Source organism: Venustampulla echinocandica (assembly GCF_003357145.1).
Source record: "Venustampulla echinocandica strain BP 5553 chromosome Unknown scaffold_8, whole genome shotgun sequence".
NCBI classification, from domain to species: Eukaryota; Fungi; Ascomycota; class Leotiomycetes; order Helotiales; family Pleuroascaceae; genus Venustampulla; species Venustampulla echinocandica.
In genome coordinates, this window is record NW_022474213.1 from 908,057 (window position 1) to 931,965 (window position 23,909).

A 23,909-nucleotide genomic window follows, 5' to 3' on the forward strand; every position below is an offset into this window, starting at 1 on the left:
GCAGCGCAAGGGGGGTATCCTACTAATTCCTTGAGCATGTCTCATCCCTGACCGTTACGGGACTGCTGTATCCCTCTAAACACCATGGAGAAATTGATTATATAAACGAGACCCTGGAAAACTAAGACCTGTGGAATTTTTGTAGCTTTGTTCGAGTAGTCAGTAATAATTTCTTTCGAGTTCCTATTTTGGCGACGCTACTTATGGCGAATATATATGTGGAGACCAGCTCTAAAATATCGAGCCGCTCAGCACGACTACGAATACCACTTTGCATCTGTGTTTCAACTCATTTCATGCAAATAAATTATTGTGTAGTGCTATTATTCTTTGGAGCCGATAAGTCTTAACTACCATCACCCGTCGCGTCCATGCTTATGGCTTTTCGTACATTAGGAGAAGACTAACCACAAATATATTCTTACAGACAGCCACTCATTTTTGAAAGCAGAATTATTATCAAGGAAGGACTGAGAGGGGCCTGTGAAGCAGGAATGCTTCTTTGTCAAGTCATACTAGCTTGCAAATTTCCAAGTATTGGCTTGGATCCAGGGATTTAGGAATAATTCATAGTCATGATAGTAAGCAATAAGTGTATTTAAAGATCAACATTGCCCCTTTCCCTTAAAGCCAGTATTAAATTCATCAACTCAGTCTCTAAAAACTAGAGCCAACTGTTATCGCAATAAATTCAACACAAGCCCAAAGTATGCCATCATAACCGCTATTACGTGAGACGATTCTTGATTCTAGATGAGGACTCTGGACAACTAATCCGCTAAAATTGGAGCCTTTCTTGCATGAATATTTTACAAACAGTTAATATCCACCATCAATCCAGTTAAAACCTTGCCCACGGTGCGACAGCACAAGAAGGGGATGCTGAAGTATTGGGGAAATTTGACCCTTGATTCATCGGCCCCGTTGACAGAAATTTGATTTGAAATGTTGCAGGCTTCGGAAGATGTTTGAAGGGATTTGGAACGTAGAGAATGCAGTGGATTGAGAGGTCTGTTGATTGCGGAAAGAGAGGCTTCCCTGTTAATTCTTTTGGGAAGTGTTAGCAAGGAGTCCTTTCACGCTCGCGCTTTAATTAAGTGAAAGTGAAAGCAAGTTTGAAACATCTGCAAATACGATATTTAGGCTATCTTCTAAACTGAACAATTCATCCCCACCCCTCGATAGCTTACGGTGAAGAGGTGCAACGCCATCGCTCCCCTATGCTCAAGTGCCGATTCGCATGCGGGACTCTTTCAGCTAGTAAAAACTTGATGATCTGCGACTCCAAAAGGACACTTTAGAAATTTTATCGCTCATGGGATTTCCGTTGAATTGGAAATAATTATCTATGAGTGGAGATAGGAATATACCTTGTGGGGTTACACGGATCGCTGTCAGATTCGGGGGCCGTTTGAGGGAGTCAAGGGGGAAACAAGTCGCCAACAACACCACCCCTACTCGGACAAGCTCTCGATACCAAGAAAAACTCCTCATACCAATGGCATATGCAGGGCATTATAGCCCCAATAACCTCGTATTATCAAGGCCTCATCTTCATCGCCATTCTACAACTACCTCGGATGCCAAGTCAATGCTGGTTTGTTGGAACCAACATTTAGTGGCGTCTGCCCCTCCGCTCTCCCGTTTCCAGAACAACATTATAACGACGCCCCTATACCCCTCTACCTCTACTTCATTGTTGAAGAAGGGGCGGAATCGCCCCCCCCCTCCCCCACCACGATCGATGGGTGATGCTTGTCATATCGGGCAGAAGGGAATACTTCCTATCGGCATATCCAAAGGAATTCTCCAACTGGCTCCTTACCCACCTACCACCTGCCATTTTCCACGCCACGGCGGCACATCTACGAACCATTCACCCTGCATATCATGCTTGCAGCAAGGTTAGTCACGATAGTAAACGAGATCCTCGACTGGAGGGTGCACAACGGCGCCGGCATCTGCAGAGGCGCTCAGGCGACACCGATCTTCGTCTGAACCGCTCCGACGCCAATCATTTGAGTTGTATACCCGGATCTAAAAATGATCTATGGATCAATATAGGTGGCCTTCTCTTGTCCAGGCGCCTATTGACCACTGGGTCCGTCGCATGCCATGTGATGCTTCTCATCACATTCTCACTTTCTGCATGCCTATTTAGAAAAAACGCCCTGTTAAATTCTGTAAGGCTGGTCAATGTCTCTGAAACGTGGCAGTACTCATGGAGCTGATTTCTAGAGTCATTCGATCTTCTAATGCTCGTTTGTGCCACCACATCAGGAATCCTCCCGACTCCTCTAGGATCTGGACCTTACTTTCATGTGTGACTCCACGTGAGAATTCATAGTCCAGGGAAACCGAGAGAAAATCAACTGGGATAGCGTATGGGAAGGAAATAGCTTGTGTAGCCAGGAAATCTAGACCTTGGCTAGGCGACTTCCGCCAGGGATTGGCGGAGATAGGGGGAATCTAGTGGCAATTCCCAAGCATGATAAAAAAAGACCCTCTTGGGAGATTGCCAAAGCACATAAAACTGTACTAGCCGGGTATTTAACAAATTTACTTGGCCCACTGGGACTAAACCAACCTTAATCTGAAAGTCTATCTCGTATTAGGCAGTTTTCCGAATGGACTTGCATGCATCCAATCTACCATTGTGGGACTTCCAGATACAGGAACGCGACCCCCTTTGTACCGTACCATGCAAGTCAAGGAAACGCAAATCACCTTCTTGACACAAGGCTATTTCCCACAATACCTACGTTCCACGAAAACGTTCCCCAAGGTCACACAGATGGGCACGAACGAAAGAGGCAACACGACGAAAAGCTTGACAATAGGTCCCGGGGAGCGGTTTATGGTAGGATACAACGTGGCAGCTCCTTCGTACAATACATGTCTTTCCCTGCGTTCGCACGGCCGAGTACAGCCCCCATAGGGCTGGATTTGGTGCAAGGCGTGCGCAGCGGATGACGCGAAGGCAGAATTACTGACCTTGACCAAGCATTTCATTGGCAAGGAGAATTCCTAAAACCTCCTCCTCCCTTAAATCGCAATAGGGTATTAGCTCGATCCTGCATACCTCGATTCTGCATATCTTAGCTAGTCTGCCTAGTTCCACAATCGTACCCCAATGATGCTGCATAATTGGACGGACCGGGAGATTCCATATTATCCAGGGGGCAGACCATGATTTCTTCGTGTCACGTACAGAGTGATTACTCCTGTAGAAGCCAAACAGCCACCTAGTTGGCCCCCCTGCGTCTAGGTGCATGGTAGAGGCGCGGTTACGATTTATGGCTTCTCCACGGGGTGCTGGAACGACAGCCCCGCACGTGGTTAACACCGGGTGAGATTGAATGGCGTATTACTTACCTAGCTACTGGTTTTGCGGATTCTGATAATGGCCTTCAAAGCTTGTTCTTTAGCGAAATGGAAGAACATTGGGTCTCAGTTACGAATTAGTACGAGGAATTTGGGAATTCTATAGTCCTGTTTTCCCGTCTCGTGCATCAGCCCCCTTCAAATAGCTCACAGCCTACCTGCTCTAAGCCACATTTTTAACCTTCTTATGGCTGAAGCCCAAGCGTTGAGACACCATAGTTCCTTCGCTGCTCTGAATGAAATGGCCACGCGTCATTGTCACGATAATTAGGAAGGGGGGTGGCTTTAATTCCCGAGAATGTTACAGCTGCAAGCTGAGGTGGGAAACAATGCGTATATTATTCTCATTACTGAATATCCCCCTGCCGTTCTGTTTTCCGGCAAGTAGTCGGTTTTATACAGACAGTGTACACATAGATGTAAATGTAGATATAGGGTGTTGTGGTGCTATACTGTAACTACAGCTCTGCCAGCCCCCAACGCCTTGCACACATGGTATATACCGCTCCTTTTCCAAACCAAGTGCAATGCTATCACAAAAAGGGTTCATCGAACCGCGATGACAAGTGCCTGTATGGTGTCATCAAAGACCACAAACCCATTGGTATCCACGCTAAAAGGCAAAAACCACAATACACACGTATATAAAACCTAAAAGCAAAAAAGGGGTCTTGAGAAAAGAATTATGGTACCCGTTGTAACGCCTCCTTTCCTTGCCTGGCAACAAATTTTAGCGTCAAAGAAATCAAAAAGTATTATAAAGGAGGGTGAGCAGAGATATTAACCCCGTGAAGAAGTTGAAGAAGTAGGAGTTGCCCAGCTATTCCGCTGCTGTTGCTGATGCTGCTGCTGCTGTTGATGATGATGATGATGTTGTTGTTGATGTTGTTGTTGATGTTGTTGCTGCTGATGCTGTTGTTGTTTGCGTTGCTGCTGCTCAAACATCAGCTGAGTTTGCTGTTGATGGAGCGCTAGTTGTGTGCTGGCGTCATTGGCCGTGAGGCTGCGAATTTCATCCATGGCTACTGTTGAGGTAGCAGAGACGAGGCTGGAAGAACGCATCGAGGAGGATGCCGCGATGGCGGTGGTGTCACCGTCGCCAGTGGGCAAGGAGCGGGCGATGCCATCAGAAATTCCAGGCAGCCCGTGGTGAGTAGGGACATCAGACCATGACCCACGAGATCCGCCGATTGACGGGGCCACTTCCGGTCGGTGATGGCCTCGAGTCATCAGTTCATACTCTGACATGGTAGGCATTCCGTCCTCTGGATGTGGATGCAGCTCGTGCCACTTCCGCTGCACCGCTTCCTTGGTCCACCGATCATTGCAGCCATGATTGAGCATATTCTTGGCAATAGTGTCCCACCGGGCTGTCTCGTACTCCTCCCATGCTATAGTTAGGGCCCTCTCCTGGGTGAACGGGTTAGCTTTTGATGCTTAGCATTAGGGGGGGAAGGAGAACAACGGGCAGAATGAGCTCGCACTACCTCTGTGTCGGTCCATACTCTCAAGCGTTCCACCAGTCTCTTTTTGCGCATTTGTAGCGCGGCCACTTTCATAGACTTCCCGGTGCGTTCGTTGAACCGGTTCATCACGTCTTTCCAAGGAAGTTGCTCGGCTTCTGACAGTTGGAGGAGCAGTTGCTCTTCGAACGAGAGATCGCTGGCCAGGATCATCTCGTTGTCAAAGCCATACTCTGGCGTTTTCCGCTTCTTGCTCGCCGGAAGCGTTGTTATATTTTCGGGGAACCCGCCTTGGGAAGGTCCTTGGGAATGGGGAGTTGAATGGTTGGAATTCAGCGAGCTCTGACGGTACGGTTCTACCTTCCGGAGGGTGTCAGGATTGGGCGCAATCAATATGGGAGCTTGATTCTGTGTTCCGTAATTGCTGGGTCTGCGTCCCGGAGTGGGTTGACGGGAATTGCGGCTGTCATTGCTGAGACCCCCGGCGGAGTTGAGGCTAGGGGCGGGGTGCATTGGTGGCGAAGATATTGACGTTCTGGCCGATCCTGGTGTGGCAGATACCCCGAATGAACCCCAATAGGGCTCGTATGGTGAGGGAGGAAAGGCGCTATCTGGTGTTGACGCATGCAAAGTGTTTAACGAGTCCTTATGTTTCATCGGCTCGTGATGGTACCGTGAGCCACCGAAATCGTCCTCACAGAATAGATGATATGACGGAGATACATTTGCAGGCTCTAGTTGCAAAGGCACTTCTTTGTGCAGGCTTTCTAGCGGCTTTGTTTGCACTGAAGGTGTCGTAGACATTGAGATTGGCGTGACGAGTGAAGAATCGTAACGAGCTTCTAAATTGAAGGAGGAGACGGCCGAGACCTGCCTAGGAGTTAGCACTATTCGACCAAGATGTGCATCTCCGCGCAGCCATATATTTGGTAACTTACAGCACTGTAGGGACTCTGATCTGGAGGGTTATGGAGGGTACGTGCTGGTTGCGCCGCGTAGATTGACTCGCCCATCGAAGACATTGGTGCCTCCACAAACCTGTGTTGCAGTTGTTGCAGTACGAGGCAAGTTAGATACTGCGGGATGACTTGGACAGTTGGACTTGAAGAGGTAGGGTCACACAAAAAGCTGGGGAAGCTGTGCAAGAAGTGATAACGAGGGGCGGAAATGGGTTGCCTTTTAACTTCGGAGCAACGTTAAACCTTTATACACTGGCGTGTGGCAACATGTATGGGATGAGATGAGTGGGGTCCCTGGACTGTCCCACGGCAGTGGAAAGCATTCATAAAAATATATAAACGACATCCAGGATTCCAGGGCATGACAGGGGGAGTGGAGGATAAATCTGCATATGCAACGGCCGAGGGAGCCTCGTCGTATAGTACGCATATAGGGCAGAGGAAAGACTGGATCGGCAGGACGGCCGATAAGTTTACTTCGTATCCCAGACAGAAGCACCGCAGACTAAGCCATGGGGGTTGGGAGGTCTCCGAATAGGCCGCTAGGTGGCAGTGATAATGGGGTGTGAGGGTACGAAGCAAGTGTGAGTGCCATTATGCGGGAGCGACTGTTCGTCTATGTCGTGTGTGGATTGGGGTGGGATTAGGAAGACCCTGGAAGAGGAAACTGGCGCAGAGAATGCATCGTGTAACCGCCGTGCCTGCTTTGCTGGGACGAGGCAAGCGACCTGACACGGCACTTGGCTTCTCATCACATCCTTAAGTCTCGTCTATGGGAGGTAAATGACAGGCTCCTTACTTGAGTTATGCGGTTTGGTGTGCCCAGGGCATTGAGTACTTTCTGGGGGGTCTGAAAAGTCTCCGGCAACCCTCCACTTAGAGTCGTGCTGTCCCCTGCCATTCCCTGCCCTACCTTGCTCTGCCCTGCCCTGCCTGGTGCAGTGCTACTGTTGCTCGAGCTTTTTGCTCTGAATCGTCTACTCGTCCGTTTGGCTGGCCTGCTCTCTGCAGGCCCTAACATGCGCTGCAGGCGCGTGTGTTTGTTTCCGGCCGTGGATTGTTGGTCGGGAGAGGATAGGAGCCGAGAGGAACTGCGTCCGGCTTGTTTATTATTTCGGAGTGGCATTCATTACATTCGTTGCCTGTCAGGGGGGGGGGGGGGCAGCTGTCCCGGACCGACGGCCTCACTGCCGCACCAGGCATCGGGAGGAGCTGATTTGCTCACAGGCCGATGCGCGCCTGTGGAAGGAAATGATGTTGGAGATCCCTTGGGAAATGGAGAGTAGCAGCAGCAGCAGCAGCTCGGCCATGGAGTCATAGGCAGCACAAATTGCGGCAGCTGAAGAGGGCCGCCGATGGGCGACCGACCGGTGCGTGAGGGCATCTGGTGACTGGATCAGAAGATAATCAGCCTTATCCCCATCTCCATGGAGGACCGCGGTGCGAGGAGGGGACGAGGGACTGTCGGTCGGTGTGGGGTGCTGGTAGGCACCAATTCTCCCTTATTTTTATGACATGACCCCATGCTCGCTATTGGGTCGGTAGATAGTCAAGACGGGGAGGCGGCGGAGGGCTGAAGGCTGCGCAGTCGATCGGATTTTGTGAAACGGAGATACTGCACGAAGTACCTCGTACGATGTGTCTACTGCGTACCAGGTACGAAGTACATGTACATAGTAACAAAGGTTTATTACCTCTGGAGTAGCAGCAGTTAGGTGGATCGTTCATGTGCTACGTCCGTACCGACCTAGGTAGCACGTAGGGCACGGAGGAAGTGCGACTCGTCCCCGTCCCCATCCCCATCCTCGTCATTGTCCGCGTCTCTTGGTTCATCTCCCCGCTGTCGCTGTTCCCCTTCCCCGTTCCCCCTTTCCCTTCCCCCCTCCCTTCCCGTTCGCAATTCCTCGCTTGGTCCCCTCCCTGTCCTCTTGCTACTCCCCTCAGATCTGTACTCTGTCCTCTGCCCTCCGTGCTTCATCACCCCTATGGCCCCATCGCACCATCTCCTGTTCTCGCCGGCGTCCGCGCCCCGGCCCGGTGGCGGTCGCCGTGTTTCGAGCATGGTGCAGGTGGTGAATCGGGAATGGCAGGTTCTTCGAGCCCACAGCCACCGTCCCGACAGACTGGTTCTTGGGTCGTCGCTGTATCAGGGGACCATTGAGCCGAGAGCGCACACGCCAATAGGGGTCGCCATGGCACCAGGGGGGTCCCGGCTCCCCCGCGTAAGCGAATCCTTCCACCAGTTGTTCCCCCCTAATACCCGCGCGCCTTGCGGGAGGTGTTGTGACCGCTGTACATCCACGGCACAGGCGCATGGGTCTGCATCGCCAAATGTGGGAGTTGACCAACGCCAGCTCCGTATTCCCTAGGGATGTTAACCGCGGTAGCAGGCCCACCCTTGACGCCCTATTCCTCATCGGGCAAGGCACAGCCGCCCCCACAGGGATCCCTGACCGAGTAGTGGCGTGTGAAATGTGTGTAAATTGGCTTGTGCTGCGGTATTTGAGTTGCTGCTTCCGGTGTCCCCGTCCTGAGGTCTTAAGCTCACTGGTCCTCAAACGTTTCCAGGCGCCCCTTGCACCGCTTTGGAAGGAGCGGCCGGCCATGGCCGGCGAACAACAAGACAGCTGGCGCCAGCTGGCGCCAGGCCGCAAGGCAGCTGGTCAGCCGTGACTGGTACGATTACGACCATAAAGATAGCCAGATATTCCACGGTCCTAGTCAACCAAACTGTCGGGTCTCTTCCAGCAATACTCGAGGAACGCGGCCATCCAGCTCAACACTTTTGCTCCCTCAAAATAGCTGCTCAAGGCCCCACCACGTCCCAAGGCTGAGGGCAGCCGCTCGCGCCAGTGACGGTGACTGCATGAGTGGTTGGTCATCTGCTATGGCTGCTGCCAGCTGCTGGACAGACCAAAAATACGGGCCCTGGAAAAAGCTTTTTGTTCCCAACGTCTGTTTCCCATCTAGGCCGCCAGCAGCCCGGCCCACACCAGGAGACTCTGAGGCAGAACGGGGAAGATTCCGGAGGAAGAAGTAGGATTCTCTGGAAATTGTAGCAGTGGATTCCTAAGTCCGGATTTCCGTTGCCATGCTTCGTGTCGTGGGACATCGTCATTCGCCGCTCATCGTCCGGCCTTCAAACTGGCCCATGTAGGTGCACGATGCCAGGCACTCTCCAAGACAACATAACTTACCTATTCGCTGGAATCGATCTGGCCCTCAACAAGTGACCGGTCGTGGAAGCGCAGCTGACGCGGGCTCCCCCAGTCGCAACGCGGCAATCGCCAGCTCGTGGGAAGGATTCGAGGATCATATCCTGTGTTGTTTGTGCTGTAGGCCAGCAGCACATCATCATGGTAGCATCGCTAATGACCGACATAGTCATAGTCATTACAAAATAGGCGCCCTTCTGGGGTCTATAGTTGGGATCCGCACGCGGCAAGTGATTTCTTTCGTACGTGGTCCACCAAAGGTAATGGGCTCAGAGCTATAGGCAGGGAAAGACACATGAGATAAGCCGCGACGCCATATAGAGCGGGTTACACCTGGGCGCCAGGCTGCGCTCGGCAGCCAATGGTGCCCAGATATAGCGCCAAAGCGCGTCTCGTCACTAAATCCCCTCGTCCATCATATATCGCCTATCTCTATCGTCTCCTCCAACGGCTCGCGACGAACCGTGATTGATGACCGCATGATAGTTCGCCATGCCTGTCAAGTCCTCAACGGCTTCCGATTTGCAAATGAGAACCCGATTTGAGATGATCAACTTCCCCCTGATTGCCCAGTGCATCTTTTCAGGCCTTGGGTGGGAATCGGTCCGAGCCCTCCAAAGTGGCCAAGCAACAATGGACAGTGCTCTCGCGGCTCCACGCCAATCTCGCATCATTGTGACACCTGGATTTCGTCGTCTACTGCTGGTTCCTAAAGGGGCCAGCCCGGGATGGACATCCATATTTCCAGGGGCTAAAGGCTGAGCATTCGACGGAATTCCCGCCGGATAAGGCTTGCTATTCGCCATCGAACCCTAAACTAATCTTGTAGTCCCTGATATTCAATATGAGTTGGGTCTGCGTCTGGATAAATTGCTGGGCGAAATCGTTCGTGCTATGAGTCCGGTTGTATGGTATCGCCAAAAACCACCAATGGCGAGTCATCCGGCACCGTGATCAGACATTGGCAGGGGAAAGGCAGTGTTAGCAAGAATATAGCCACATTCGGGATGCATGAAAGGAACCAATTGAAGGCCATATAGTCGAAGATACTATAGGATATAGAACGGTATCAACTCGTTCGTCTTGCTAGAGGCACTCATCTGAGCGATCTGGATTCCAGACTAAGCTCGCATTCCCAAAGAGTAATGCAGCAAGGGGGGCAGGATTGTGTCCCAACCCTGAGGGCAAGTAAGGTTCTTTTTTGATTGCTACGGAGTATGCACGGATGTGCTATGTGCGTTCTCGAGGGCCGCAAGACCTAGTTGGAACCCGAAAACTACCCTCTCGTGGCTGTGATATCTTGACCAAAGTGTTTCATCTTCCCCGCAAGGCTGAGTGACAAAGGTATGGAGTAGGGAACCGGGCGCTTAACCCGTCGGGTCTATTGTACCACAGTGTGACACACACTAAATGTACTAGATCCAAAGGCGATATAGGCAAGGAAGATCAGGATCATCAGTCCACGAGACGCGGGACGTGATTTGGAACTGCTTGCTGATGCAACCGAGGTAATGCGAGATGGTAGAACCGAATCTGTCCCGAGGAACAGGTTGACCGTTGGTATCAGCCATTGGCAAGGCGCAGTAAGGGCCCAAATCTCGTATTGAACAAGGCAGCCGGGGAGTACCAACTTCTGGATGGAGAGAAGACGAAAGTCGTGTTCTTTGCTGCAGGTTCGAGTCACCCATCTTGGGGGCAAAAGCTAACACTTGTTACGAACTATACACGTAGCACTGAAGTCGTAACGGAGATTTGGCATTATGGTGAATTGTAACTGGAAGGATTAATCGTAGTTGTGAAATAGAGTGCGATCGAGTAATGGTGTTGAAGCTTTGCAAGCGTAGTATGTAGGATTTGACAATATTCGTCGCGCTAGATATCAAGATAACGCTTCTTCGAGAAGCCAACTCGTTGGTACGATTGAGGCGCTATCTAGTTAGACGTGAGTAGTGAGCTGTGAGTTTTGTTGGTGGTGCTTCTTGGGATTTTGTTCTGTTAGGTGGTTGATAGAAGTTGGAAGTTGGATTTGAGGCGTCAAAATCTTCTCCAAAGCCCGCCTCCAACATAATCCACCACTTCCATATCCTTTAAGACATCACTACTGCCACCTAGACATATAAGTCGATTTATTGGAGACCATGGTTGTCGCTGGCAACTGTAGGTGATGGAGAGGGTTGGGGATCTCAACCAAGCTCGTCGATGGAACCGTTCCGAATACCTTCATTCTCCAATATCGACTTGCCGGTCATATCTATCGATTGCCACAACATGCCGCAGTTGAATCCTACGAAGGTAAATGATACGCTATCATGTTATAGTGGATTCTCCGCCTCATCCGTGCGGAACTGGTCCAATACCTCGAAGTGACAGATGTTAACGCCTCCGAAACCAGAACGAAACCACCAGGCCACCACATCAAGAGCCATAGAGCAAACCCAGCTATCTACTATAGCACACGCAGGATATGAGGTCCCGTTATAACCTATAATGCGAAACCGACCGCATGCTTAATGACTCTTTCTTCTGGAGCCTACCGGACAGTGGATGGGTACAGCACCCTGTGCAAGCCGACAGGTTTTCACTCAGCTTTGAATCAACACAAGTCTACCAGGCGGATAGAGAGTGTTATAGTCTATATCAATGCGAATGTAGCCTCCATCAGACCAATCTGCATAGAGGAACCAAACTGAATATGTGAAGTATGACCCTAACAACGCTCTTGGGAACGTGGCCATGGAACAAGACAGCTCGAAGTCTAACCCGAAATCTAGGCTCCTACGGTTTCGACCTTCGGCGAGATCTTGCCATAGCAATGATGGATATCCCACGAAAAGTTCAGGCTTCCAGTCTTGGGAATCCAGCCTCTCCATCGATGGCGATGGGAGCATCGCCGGGCCATCCGGGGAGCCTAGAAGAGCGGACGAGATCATAACTTCAACAACAGTTAAACTTGAAGGACAAACGGACGGTAAATCCCCTAGTTATACGCTATACTTTCCCCGAAGATTTCACAATGACAGCCTGAGCGACCCGTTAACCCGTTTCTAGACTCCCACTCTTCAATCGATAGCCACCAGCCCACTCGAACACCTTTCGCTAAGCTCAGCAATAGATTAACCTCGACAATATTCAGAGAAGCCATTACTCGCAGGCCATACTTTCCCTGAATAGCCCATAGTAACAAGCTCATGTTGAACAAAACACGACACGTCTTGGAGCGGGTCTTGAACAATCGTTTTCACACACGCCTCAAGTCCACGTCCACAACAATCGAGAGTCATCACACAACTGAACGATGAACCGAAACCCATCGGATATACCATAAAAGCAGCCAAGCAGGCGATGTTATTATGTCCCCGGGAGTTTGGCCTGGTCTGCTGTCGCTTTCGGTCAAGGCTCCGGCGCTCGACGAACTGGTCGGAGCTATCACCACATCGTTGAAACTTGAAACGGGACAAAATCTCAGACCCCACAGGCGTGGCTACTGTCTACATGCACCTTGCAACTCGAATCAGTTCTTGTTCAATATCTACAAAGCGCATGGCATCAGGTGCCGAAATATGCAACCATTCATAACTCAGCGGAGGAGAACTCCCATGAAACGTCGGATCGTCGGTAACAAACACGTACCCACTTCACCATCTTCCCCCCCCAACGACGAGACGAGCACCAGAGAGCATCCATCTCCCTCTTCCTACACTTAACACCAGGCACTGCCTTCCGTAACTATCTACCGGCCCGCCAGCACAGGGAACAAACGCAAGAGGAAAAGCAAAAATGAATCACAAGTGACCACACCTACACCAACACTTCTCGACGCACTGTCTGCAGGATACGCGCGGACCAGACCCATATAGCAGGGAGTTAAGGGGATTAAGGGAAAGATGGGCATTTGACTATTTGAGGAATACTTCACATGCATGTCTCTGGTGCTGTACGCTGCCCCTCCGTTTCCTGATCCATCTCCACCTCAATTAAACTCCATCCCTACGCACCCCATACCACCCCAAGGGTCGGAGAACATTACGAAACCGAAATATAGGATCCTTACGTATCACGAAATCGAATCAAAGTCACAGGGAACAAACAGCGGGAGATGAGTCAACAGAGAAATGAGACGCATTATCAGCGAGCTAGCAAGAGAAGACCACAGTGTACCTCAAAACAACTCAAGTTATTAATCAAATCAACGTTGGTATTCGCAATCTGTCCTATTCCTAGCTCCATGCCCTGCGATTTCCATTCCCATCCTATTCCGTCGCCGTCCCATAACCGTAAAAGTGCAAATAGAGCAATTAAAAAAAATGTGAGCACGAGCCCCCTTTGCGCCCTCCTGCTAGCTTTCATTATATGCGCGCGTGTGTAATGTATGCCCTTTTAAATGTCTTTTCCTCCATCATTATCCATTCTGAATGTAGCGCTCGTAACTCCTAGTCATTGCAAGTGTCAAAAGTAGCGAGCCCTGATGAGCAAGCGAAGCAAGTAGGTCAGCTTGTTGGCAAGGTGGATCCCAAACGACTTGACATTTCTCTGCGATGCACCTCGACGTAGACATTTCCTGTTAATAAGGGATCTTGCTACGACGAGGTGGCCATATTGGATCAACCCAATACATTTGTCTCAAGCCCCTGAACTGCTGCGTACGAGTACGGGAAATCAACAAGTCCATCGAGCATCCAATTAAGCGGGTCAAAGACCTCATAGTTGCTCTCGCTGTAGCCGATATTATTGCCGCTCATAATGCTGCTAGATGGGAGGGCATGATTTGGAGTACCGGTACCGGTACTGGACCCCGCCACGGCAGCTAGGAGCTGGTTCTGAATTTGGTGGGACGCTGGCATGAGTGTGCTGTCCATTTGGTGGGTTGAAGAGGCCGAGGATTCGGCTGCGCTGTCAGGGTTGGTCGGGTTTTTCATGGCTGCTATGAGAGACGGCGTTAGCATTGATTTCTCAGGGCGGGTGGAGGAATGGGATGGATGTGAGGCAGATGAATTGATGGGCTGACCTTCAAGATTACCTCGTCCCTGGGCCTGGAATTCTTCCCGCCATCGCCAGATGGAGTCAAAAACCAGACTCATGCTCATCCGGCACCGAACCTTCAATTGGAGGCTATCGTCAATAACTGTTCGTTCTTGGTTAACGTTGCCATTCTGGGCCGCGCTCCGGGATTCGATCCGAGCACCGTTCCACATCTGGACCATGAGCTCCGCCAGTCTCCAGGGCAAGTCATTGTTGATGACGCTCATGCTTCTGATGGCTTGGATAGTGCGATGGAAGAGCTGTCGTCCCCGCTCAAAATCGATCTCCCTGGCAAAGAAGGAGCTGAGTAGCTTGAGAAGCGTAAAACAGGCTGCGATAATCATCTGTAGGATGTAATTTGTTGCAAAGCGGAGAATTCCCCCATTCATCCCCTCGACCGAGGTTGATTCAAGGTCAAAGACAAGATCCAAGAAAGCAAGTGCGGATCGCCATAATCCCATGAGGTCATCCATATAGCCTTGGGTTGTGCTTGAATCGAAGAACGCAGATAGACGAAGATGAAGACCGGCAGCCTTGAGGTGGAGGTTGATGATTGGAGAGAGATCTTGTCTGGAGAGGATTGAGGCTTGAAGCTCGCCAAATTCTCGTCGATAAACTCTAGTTAGCATTACTCTGAGCTCATCGCCCGCTACTCCTCGAGGGTCGCTTGCGTTGCTATACATCTCTTTCGAGACCTTGTCACAGAAACGTTCAATTTGAAGCCGGGCTTCGAGTTCTGGCGGCAGGGTGAAGGGACCGTCCTCTCCCGGTCTAACTGCAAGTGTCCAGTCATATAATGATGAAGCCGGTTGACCATATCCCGTGCCTATGCTTTGAGCCACAATATTGCACACTGCCCACGTGGTGACCCGATCATGTAGCTGCTCTCTATTGAGATCAACGGACACTCTTGAGAAGTCTTGCGTGTGGTTCGGGCGGTGAAGGCCAATCCCAGTGGCAGCCTTCATCATAACGCCGCCAAGAATGTGAGTTGGATCAGTGGATGTTGTGCTTGTTGGCAGCGGCCATGTGCATAAAATACACAATGCCTTGACCACATAATGATTGTTGGGGACTTCGCCGATAGCACTCCAGAGTAGCTGTGTCAGAGGGCCGGATAAGGAAGTCAACAGCCCCGGATCTGATGTGTAACGGCGAGATGCAACTGTAATGATGACCCAGAAGAGAAGTGGATGCTGTTGATAGTACTGGTCGGGCGACTGGGAGGGATCCAAGAATGGAAGATACGGATGATAGCAGCACCAGAACTCATTGAAGAGATGGCTGATAGCGTCATCCGTCAAGCCTACATTCCCAATCTCCCTCGCAAACTTTGGGGGGTAGGACCCTCCCTGTTTAAGATGCAGCAAAGACGAGACCGCCTCCTCTGACCCTATGTATGAATGGTTATTTCTTGAATAGATGCCGTTGGCAATTGGCGACTGCAGATCCTCGTCATCCTCGATAACAAATCCCTGCGTTCGGGCTCGATGTAGGTTCTGCCGGAGGTGTTCGATTTGCTTCTCCATCTCGGCATGCTTGCTTCGTTTTCCAATACGCTTGAAATTGGACTCGATTTTACACTCCAGCTTCAGTCGGTTGCACCGCGAACATGTCGTAAAGGGATCCTGAACCACATCGCAACGCAGCTGTACACCTCAAGCATTAGCCTTGCACACCAGTTGCGTTTGGAGTTTGCAACTTGAGGGCTCCGGCCTATTATTACAACCCGTCTGCCTTGAAGACGAGCTGCAACTCAAGCAATTGGAGCTGGAGCTATAATTTCGAAGTTTCCTCCCATGACTCACTTTCTGCTGCCGGCATTCATTGCAAGCTCTTTTGACGCCGGGCTGCCTCCTCCGCTCGCCCTCGTCGTCAACCTCCTCTCCGCCTGTGCCCGGGCTGCTCTCGAACTCGGCATTGCTCCTCTTCCTCTTGTTGAAGCTGCCGCTGGTCCCAGGCCGCACGCTGGCGGTTGGACTGACTGCCGCGGCCCCAACAACCCCGTGGCCACCGTCCATGCAGACCGTGGCGGAGGGCGAGGTGGAGGTCGTGGAGGTGGAGGTGGTGGATGATGTGAGCAGCTACAGCCGAATCGGTCACTCTGCGTGCCGGAACGTTCAGTTACGTCGGTAATTGTTTTGGTCTCGTTGCTCTGTTGCGCTCTTGAAGGGTGTCCGGTGTCGCTCCGTGTGTCTCGATGGCCGAATGCGGAGGGCGGGGGTCGCAGGTCGCAGGTCGCAGAGACATTCTCCATAAGGTATCTCCACTTATCACGTGGCAGATCACTAGCGAGGCACGTGAAACGCACGCGACCACGGCGCGGATTAGTAAGAATTTAACGGTGGCCGGTTTGGGCTGGTTTGTGGCTGTTGGTGGCTGAACCAGAGTTTACTCTGGAGATCGTCCATGGCCAAGCTTCCCTTTTTAACGGACAACAATTATGAACAATGACATCGCCACCGAAGCGTGAGCTGCTCAAAAAGACTCCTCTCCGTCCACCGCAACTGCATCGCACTACGTCTGCTTACACTCAGCCGCGAGCCTCCGCCGATGAGGTATCTGTAGGAAAAGGAAAAGAAAACGGAAAGGGAAAGCAGCTCCCAGGTATGACTAGGCATCAGGAGCGAGTCCACATCTCTGTCCTAACTACCAACGCTGCTCTCTTTAGTTGTTGAGTTCACTTCCCAAGAGCCTCCGCAGCCTTTCCTCGACCCTTCAATCATCCAGCGACGAATACAATATGCTAAGCAATACGAGATTGATCAACGCAAGCAAATGGAGCAGCAAGCGCCGTCCTCTTCTGGTTGAGCATCTAGTCCAATGAGTGTCGTGTCTATCAACTTACGATCACCTGACCAGTATCGCATATAATCAAACATGTATCTAGCCGTTTTACCTTCTATAGCTTAGCTGCTTTCCTCGTTAGCTCTAAACAGTGACATTGTTGCACTAGATGATTAAGAGAGACCAAGTTACCTATTTTGCTTTGCTTAGATGCAGATCCCATGCAGAAGGCCAGGTGACGAGTGCAATGTGGCTGTTGGCTTTGGATTTCAGGGTAATCGGATACGATATGTTTTTGGAACACCCCCCTCAAGCACCCTCCTGTTAGGGGCTGAGAGACAGAAGAAGTCTTGAGCGGCTTTCAAGATACACCAGTGTGCTTCAAAAAGTCGTACGATTTGAAAACATCAATTTAATTCAAATGAGATGGAATAATTTCAAATTGAGCAAGTTCAGTGCATAAGTGTTCAGTAGCAGTAATCTAAAAGGAGCAGTTGCAATAAAAAAGAAAGTGAGCGTACAAAGACAAATATATGTTTTCCTAGCCACGTAACCACTTTTGATTTACCATTCGCGGTCGACTGCTCGAACATTATCTGAGCATAACGAATTCAATATTAGCCTACCCCAAGATATTCATGCTATGCCCTAGCCAATCCTCTAGATCCTTACTATTTCTTCTCTACCTTCGATTTTCATTGTGCCTTGAAGGTTCTTGTGGCCGAAATCGTCCTATTGGTTTCTTCATTTCAGAATGTATGTCTTTATATCAGGCAATTTGTTATGTTCAAACTCGACAACACCGATGACATAGAAGTCATATTTTACACTCTAGACACCAACCACAAAGTCGCCAAGCGAGGTTGCGATTTTTAGGTTAAGAAGAACTCTCATCCCATCGTGTGACACTTCATCTCCCTCCCATTTACCCCAGCCGCCCCAAAGGAAAGCAATGTAATCCAAATCCCTAAAAGCCGCTGCGTTATAAGTAGAAGTTCTACCCATAGCCACAAACTCGGTATGACGGATAACTACTAAACTCATGTCTGTGACTTTGATGAGATAGCGGATAGGAGCCGCGTCCTTACTTCTACCTATGCTTACGCATTCCCATAGGCGTTTCAACGATGTATCAAGACACTAGGTATGCTATACCTTGTCGGGTGGTGCGAGTACGACCGGGCCTACGACTTCGTTCTGAGAAATTTTCGCGACGTCGTCGGAAGCGATGGCAATAAGTTTGATTTTAACGCCTCCTCCACAGATTGGTTATAACATATACCCAGCAAAACATTATTCGTTGCCAAGGGCTGCTCTTACGCCGAAGATTTTGAATTGCTTGTTGGCCGTTATTCGATATCCAAACCCTTTTAAAATAAAGAGAGAGGCACGAGAAAACCTCCCAGGCCCTGTCTGCCTGCGTGTTGTGATTTCAGTTCCCAGTGGAATTGAGCCCTATCATAAAACCATTCGAGCCCTTTACTCCAGTCTGACCCCCAAGCTATGATCATTCTATTCGGAAGTGCCCTAATCTAGTGTCGAGGCATTCTGCCACTCTTCTGCCTTTTGGTCTCTCTCAGTAATGTTTCGTATGCCACCCTTCTCTAGTCTATATAATCATTAAATATATTAGTTCATTCTGCAATAGACCTCTCACTGTTTTTAGATACTATTGCAAGTGTTACATCTGGGTCCACCTAGTATTGGGCTTCGCAGGCCTCCAAGGCAGCAACGCTGATATACAATCAGCAAGGTAGCCCACGGCTTTGGAATTTGATCATTGGGCCTAGCCAAGACTTCATGTCACCACCAAACTTTCCCACTCAGTACGGAAAGCCCTTAACTTAGCAGAGTATAACGCTTTAATGCCTCCGTCTCGTCCTCAAACCGGGTGGCTCTTATTTTCTGCCACATATCGAAGATGGTGTGCATTGCGGACGAACCATGCACCGTCTGATTCAGGCGTTGCACAAGAACTATCAGGTCGACAGTTTCATTGCCCACGTTCTCGACTGATGTGGCAATACCGTTCTCAGGCGCTACCAGCTCGTTGACTATTAACGCGAGATTATCTATCTTAGTATTCGTTTTCGTCGAGGCTCGTTAGAAGCATGACAACTCTTTGGCTTTCATCTTTCTTTCTAGAAAGCTCTGTCGTAAAGATTCCCTGCGGGTTTACAGATTATAGCAGCACCTACAAGTATCCTCGCCTAAATACCAGCTAGCATGGATACTATTTTTACGGAAAGCAAAATAAAAGACAAGATACATACCTCGAAGCAGTAGCAAGGAAATAATATGCTTGCGGGGTACTGCGGCTACTGCCTACAGTACATACAAAAGAGCTCACGCGCATTCGCAAAAAAATCCAAAGAGCGTTCTAGCCAGTTTCCCATGCAGGAAAGCTGGACGAGAGACGGAGTTGCCGGTAACGCACCTGACTTCAAGCCTCTTCATTTATCTACATTATTTCGCCCAGATTCAACGATGCTCTCTTTTAATTAAACTCGGAGCAGCACCTTAATATGGTAAGATATCAAGACCACCACCAATACTTATATCACGTAATATACTGATTGCTTATTGTTTCACCGGGGTAACTCGTTGTGTTAGTAATTAGTTTTGCTTACCTCAGACCTGTACTACGTATAGGGCTGGCTTTCTGCGGCCTTACTAGCTGCTTCGTAACACCACTCTTCTATCCTTGATTCTACACGTTTTAAACGCCAGCCAATTATTGCTCGAGAAGCGTATAATCGTATTGCTTTGTGCGATGGCCAATCCTTTAGGAGTAACGTTGTGCTCACTCAAGTCGGCCCCTGGTTTTGCAAGCCACACTAAACTGCATATCAGGTACATGTATATACGTACAGCCTGGAGGTAATAATACGTTTTCTTAGTCCTAAACCACCTTCTAGTGCTCTACGTACAACGGCGGAAAAATACCCACCAAGCAAGTCACAAACTAAGTGGCATAGCCGTTATTATTATGGGGCCAAGAATCCCAAGACACGATGGAATCATAGAACATAGGAATTCTAAATTAAAAGCCTTCTAATTGGCATAGCCTAAACGAGGTCACTAGGATGAAGAACATTCCTTAGGAATCTACTATCAACCTACCTAGTACCTAAGGTATCCAGGTACGCATTCTGGCTGAGCTACTAGCTTCTACTTTCCACTAGTCCCCGGAAACGTTAAATGGTCAGGGGCACAACGCGGGGCACCACTATAATAATGTACGTAGAGTACGAAGTAAGCTCTTACTTCGTATATTCGGTTCAATCATTCACGCAGCTGGCCGACGCCAATCGACTCCATCGCCCAAATCCTCGCAACGGCTCCTGCTTCCCGCAAACCCTACCGTCGTTACGGCACAGCAAGCCCATCGGCGTGCCAGCCACGCTTGTGCTTCGCGAGGGTCCTCTACGTAAATGTGACGCTCTCTCCAAGATTCAGCGGAACCAGCTGCCTATTTAAGCTTATAGGAATGATTATGCCGCCGCAAGAAGAAATCTGGTGGCGTTCGCAATGCGCCTCCTCCACATTGGCACTGCTGCTATCGCATCAGCACACCACCTAGTACGGCTTTGCTGGGGATCCCTCCTCCGCCATGTGTCTGCCACTGTGCCGTAAGTACTGCTGTACCGTTTCTAGGAATCCACGCGCACTGCCAGGGGCACAGGGGAAGCTTGTGCAAACCAGCTGTTTGAATAAGCAGTAATAATAAGACTGATATATCCATCTGGCATCAGCTATCTATCTGCTGTTGCCCAAGGTTTTGTCTGCCGATTCCCGAAGTCGTTGTCAGATCGCCGCCTGTCAACATTGAAGAACGAGAAGCACTTATATATTAAAGTATCAACCGACGGATGTTTCGATTAATTAGCTCATCGATAGCCAGCGCCTTCTCTCACTTGCAAAAGGCAACTCTCTCGTTTTCAGGCGTCGTGTGGCGATCACCAAGGCCCTATTGACAGACGTGGGCCTTGTGTCGGTCCTCCATTATCCACGCCGATCTTTCATTGTTACAGCAAATGAGTACCACGCCGCACTTTCGAATTGCATGTGAAGAATGCCATAGTAGAAAGGTACGCTGCCAGCCTAGCTCAGAGGAGAGCCGCGGGCCCAGTCGATGCGAAGCATGCCGAATCAATGGCCGGAAGTGTTTGTTCTCGTTAAGATCTAAAACCGGGCGGCCTCGAAACCAAACTACTCTGAACTCAGACTCTCGTTCCGTACCGTCGCCACCATCGGCCCCATCCTCTGTGGGGGACTTTACGTCCTTATCTTCATCGGGGTCTAGTCTTGCGCCAATATGGACGCAACAAGAGCCCAATGGCAATAACAGTAATGCCACTCCACTGGACCCTCCACGACGTCGAACTCTCAGTCATGCGCAAAGTTTCCCCGAACCGGGAAGCAAAGAGTACCAATTGCATAATTGGCAAGGTTCAATCGAGGAGCAACGAAACCAATCACCTATGACTTTTGGTAATGCACAAGACCTGCCTGGTGTCCCTTCACAGGATGAGCTTGGAAGAACAAACACTCCAATGAATCCGGATGGGTGTTGCTCAGATCAGCCATTGAGATCTCCAACGTTTTCTCCGCCAGCGCAGAGTACGTTCCCGACGGTGGGAACATCTGATCCTTTCGCAAGTCACTTTCAGGACCTACTGTACCCTACGAGGACGCAACAAGCACCCATCGACTTTCCGAACCCAAACTCTCTGGGCAATTACTTTAAAGGGCTAAGTCCCCAAACATTAGGTTCTCCCCGGCCGTTTATGGACAGCTTTTCGGGAGCCGCAAGTCCCCAGCAAATCTCCGAAGGACTTCCTCCAGTGGATTCCCGGAAGCCAGAAACAATCTCAGATATCGTACAAACGATAGAGCTCTGTAATGAGCTGCGGAAATATGGCCAGGCCATACCGAGAAAGAATATCAGTCTCCTCTCAGGCGCGGATTCTGCGGAAGTGCACGAAATGCTCGACTCCATTGACAAACTGTGCAGCAAAGTCGGCACCTTCGTGCCGGAACAGCTTCACTCTCAACGGTTGGTAGACCAGCCTAGCTTCGTATTTGTCTTTGCAGCTGTAATGCAAGCAATAGAGCAGACTATTGATAGGCTGGGTACTGTTTCTGAATTTGAACATGCGAATCACGCGAAGGGAGGTTCAATCGATTTTCTCAGTTCGAATATGGACACGACAGGAATGGAGGACCGAAGCTTCGTGCCAGCTCGCCGGCATACAGATACCGCGGGATACGGCCATCTCGCCATTTTAATCGGAGATGACATATCAGGAACGAGTTTCCCACAACTCGAGATAGAAAATCTGCTGTCTCTCACCAGATTAGACTTCAATCTGTTGCGAATGAAGTCATTTATTGCTCATTTCGACACTTCTTTGGAGCTTTTAGCTGCAACTGAATTTATGTTCCGCCCAGCTGAAAGTGCCGCTCGACTTCTCTCTTATCACCGATGCTTAGAACGCATATTGGACTGTTCGAAGAATGGATGGTGGAAATAAATCGCTGCTTAACACTTCACCCCTTGAGTGCAGATAGAATGGGTTGGAGGGATGGGAAATACATATAGATTCAACTACCAGTTATGGACTGTATGCTTAAGTATTGGTCTCGGCACTTAATCCTGTGATCCATAGTATTTACCGATAATTTGCTCATTTAGTGGCCATAAACACTGTGATAACACCTCCCAATGTAGTTGATATTCACAGCTCCAGCCACCTAGTCAGATCGCCTCTAATCTAAACTTATTTTCTGTGGAAATGGAAGTGTCTTTTTGGAGACAACTCTGCCTGCTGCATCGCCCACTGTGCTGCAGCGACAGCGGCCTTCACATCCATTTCAAGCCTCGGCGTATCATGAGCACCGGAATGCTCCACATAGCGCATACTCTTCTTCTCCCAAAGTCTCTTAGCAATATCCGTCTGCTTCATATAAGGATCGTTTCTCCCCACGATATGAACCGTCGGAATCTCAATCCTCTCGCTCATGATCACCGGATGGAAAACTCTCGGAAATCCATCAAGCCCTTCGCGCTCATCCTCCGGCAAGTCAGTTCCAACCTTGCCGTGAAACGAAGTCCCAGTTCTTGCCGATGATGCGACAGCATCGACAATCTCTGTCACAAGTGCAGCCCTTTTACTTGAGCGTACCAGCTCGACTTTATGAGTTGGGCCTTTAACCTCCTTTTTCTTCTTGTCCCCTTTCCCATCCCCTGGCTTCCCGGAGGCATCGCTTGACGGCGCTGACGCATGCAAACCCTCCAATGCTGCATCGACGTGATCCTTCTCCCCAATTTCATAGTACTTTTGCGCAAACTTTGCATCCGGACTTACCACAAGGAAACAAGAGAAAAAGATGGCGAAGCGGAATGGTGGCGGGGATTTGGGATGGTCTATTTCGTGCTGAAGGAGCATCGACGCGGCGAGGGCCGAGCCCTGACTGAAGCCCATCACTCCATCAAATGGGCCTTCCTCTTCAATCACCGTTCGAATATATTCGTGGGCCGCGAGAATTTCGGAAGAGGCGAGCCCTATATTCCAGCGGTAATAAGGCCCTTTGGAGACTTTCTCCAGTCCTGGTGATCGAGGTCTGTCAGTGCGAGCTTGACATCGTGAAAAATAGCAGGAATTGCTGCCAACCTATGACACAATCCGACTCTAGTTGGCCATCTAAGAATGTGTATTCATGCCCATCGCCTAGCAGTCTCCTGAAGGCCGCGGTCTGAACCCCCAATAGTGTCCCATTCATGCCATTTCCGTGCAGGCAGAGAATCCTCATCTTGGCTAGTAGAAAAGTCACGCCGCGAGACTCGAGAAAGAGAGACAATACATCTTGAAGAGGAACTGACCTCCGAGGGCATATTCTAGATACATAACGCTAATTCGTTGGTGTAGCATACAGATCCTACGAGAGCTTCTCCAGAACCGCTCGGGGCGTTTTCACCAGTCAGCAAGCAGGGTGTTCCAGATTGCAGGGGATACGCTTCAGTCTGGGGTCACATCACCAGCTGCATGAAGCATAATATAACCGTCACTACGCCTCTT

The 23,909-nt window shown here is 49.9% G+C and overlaps 5 protein-coding genes across 5 annotated transcripts; 2 read left to right on the plus strand and 3 right to left on the minus strand.

The window, feature by feature from the left end:
- Positions 1 to 4,164: 4,164 nt before the first annotated feature.
- On the minus strand, positions 4,165 to 5,869 carry BP5553_08668 (uncharacterized protein; the record flags this gene model as incomplete). The annotated part of the gene is made up of 3 exons (XM_032017291.1): positions 4,165 to 4,794; positions 4,872 to 5,717; positions 5,786 to 5,869. 3 exons carry the CDS (start codon positions 5,867 to 5,869, stop codon positions 4,165 to 4,167), a joined length of 1,560 nt encoding a protein of 519 aa, XP_031866722.1.
- A 7,753-nt stretch (positions 5,870 to 13,622) lies between these two features.
- BP5553_08669 (Uncharacterized protein) lies at positions 13,623 to 16,061 on the minus strand (the record flags this gene model as incomplete). Its single annotated transcript, XM_032017292.1, has 2 exons — positions 13,623 to 15,689; positions 15,849 to 16,061. The coding sequence occupies 2 exons, from the start codon at positions 16,059 to 16,061 to the stop codon at positions 13,623 to 13,625; spliced, it is 2,280 nt and encodes a 759-aa protein (XP_031866723.1).
- A 429-nt stretch (positions 16,062 to 16,490) lies between these two features.
- On the plus strand, positions 16,491 to 16,851 carry BP5553_08670 (uncharacterized protein; the record flags this gene model as incomplete). The annotated part of the gene is made up of 2 exons (XM_032017293.1): positions 16,491 to 16,647; positions 16,712 to 16,851. The coding sequence occupies 2 exons, from the start codon at positions 16,491 to 16,493 to the stop codon at positions 16,849 to 16,851; spliced, it is 297 nt and encodes a 98-aa protein (XP_031866724.1).
- A 4,013-nt stretch (positions 16,852 to 20,864) lies between these two features.
- On the plus strand, positions 20,865 to 22,364 carry BP5553_08671 (uncharacterized protein; the record flags this gene model as incomplete). Its single annotated transcript, XM_032017294.1, has 1 exon — positions 20,865 to 22,364. One exon carries the CDS (start codon positions 20,865 to 20,867, stop codon positions 22,362 to 22,364), a length of 1,500 nt encoding a protein of 499 aa, XP_031866725.1.
- A 246-nt stretch (positions 22,365 to 22,610) lies between these two features.
- BP5553_08672 (uncharacterized protein) lies at positions 22,611 to 23,643 on the minus strand (the record flags this gene model as incomplete). The annotated part of the gene is made up of 2 exons (XM_032017295.1): positions 22,611 to 23,440; positions 23,505 to 23,643. The coding sequence occupies 2 exons, from the start codon at positions 23,641 to 23,643 to the stop codon at positions 22,611 to 22,613; spliced, it is 969 nt and encodes a 322-aa protein (XP_031866726.1).
- Positions 23,644 to 23,909: the final 266 nt, after the last annotated feature.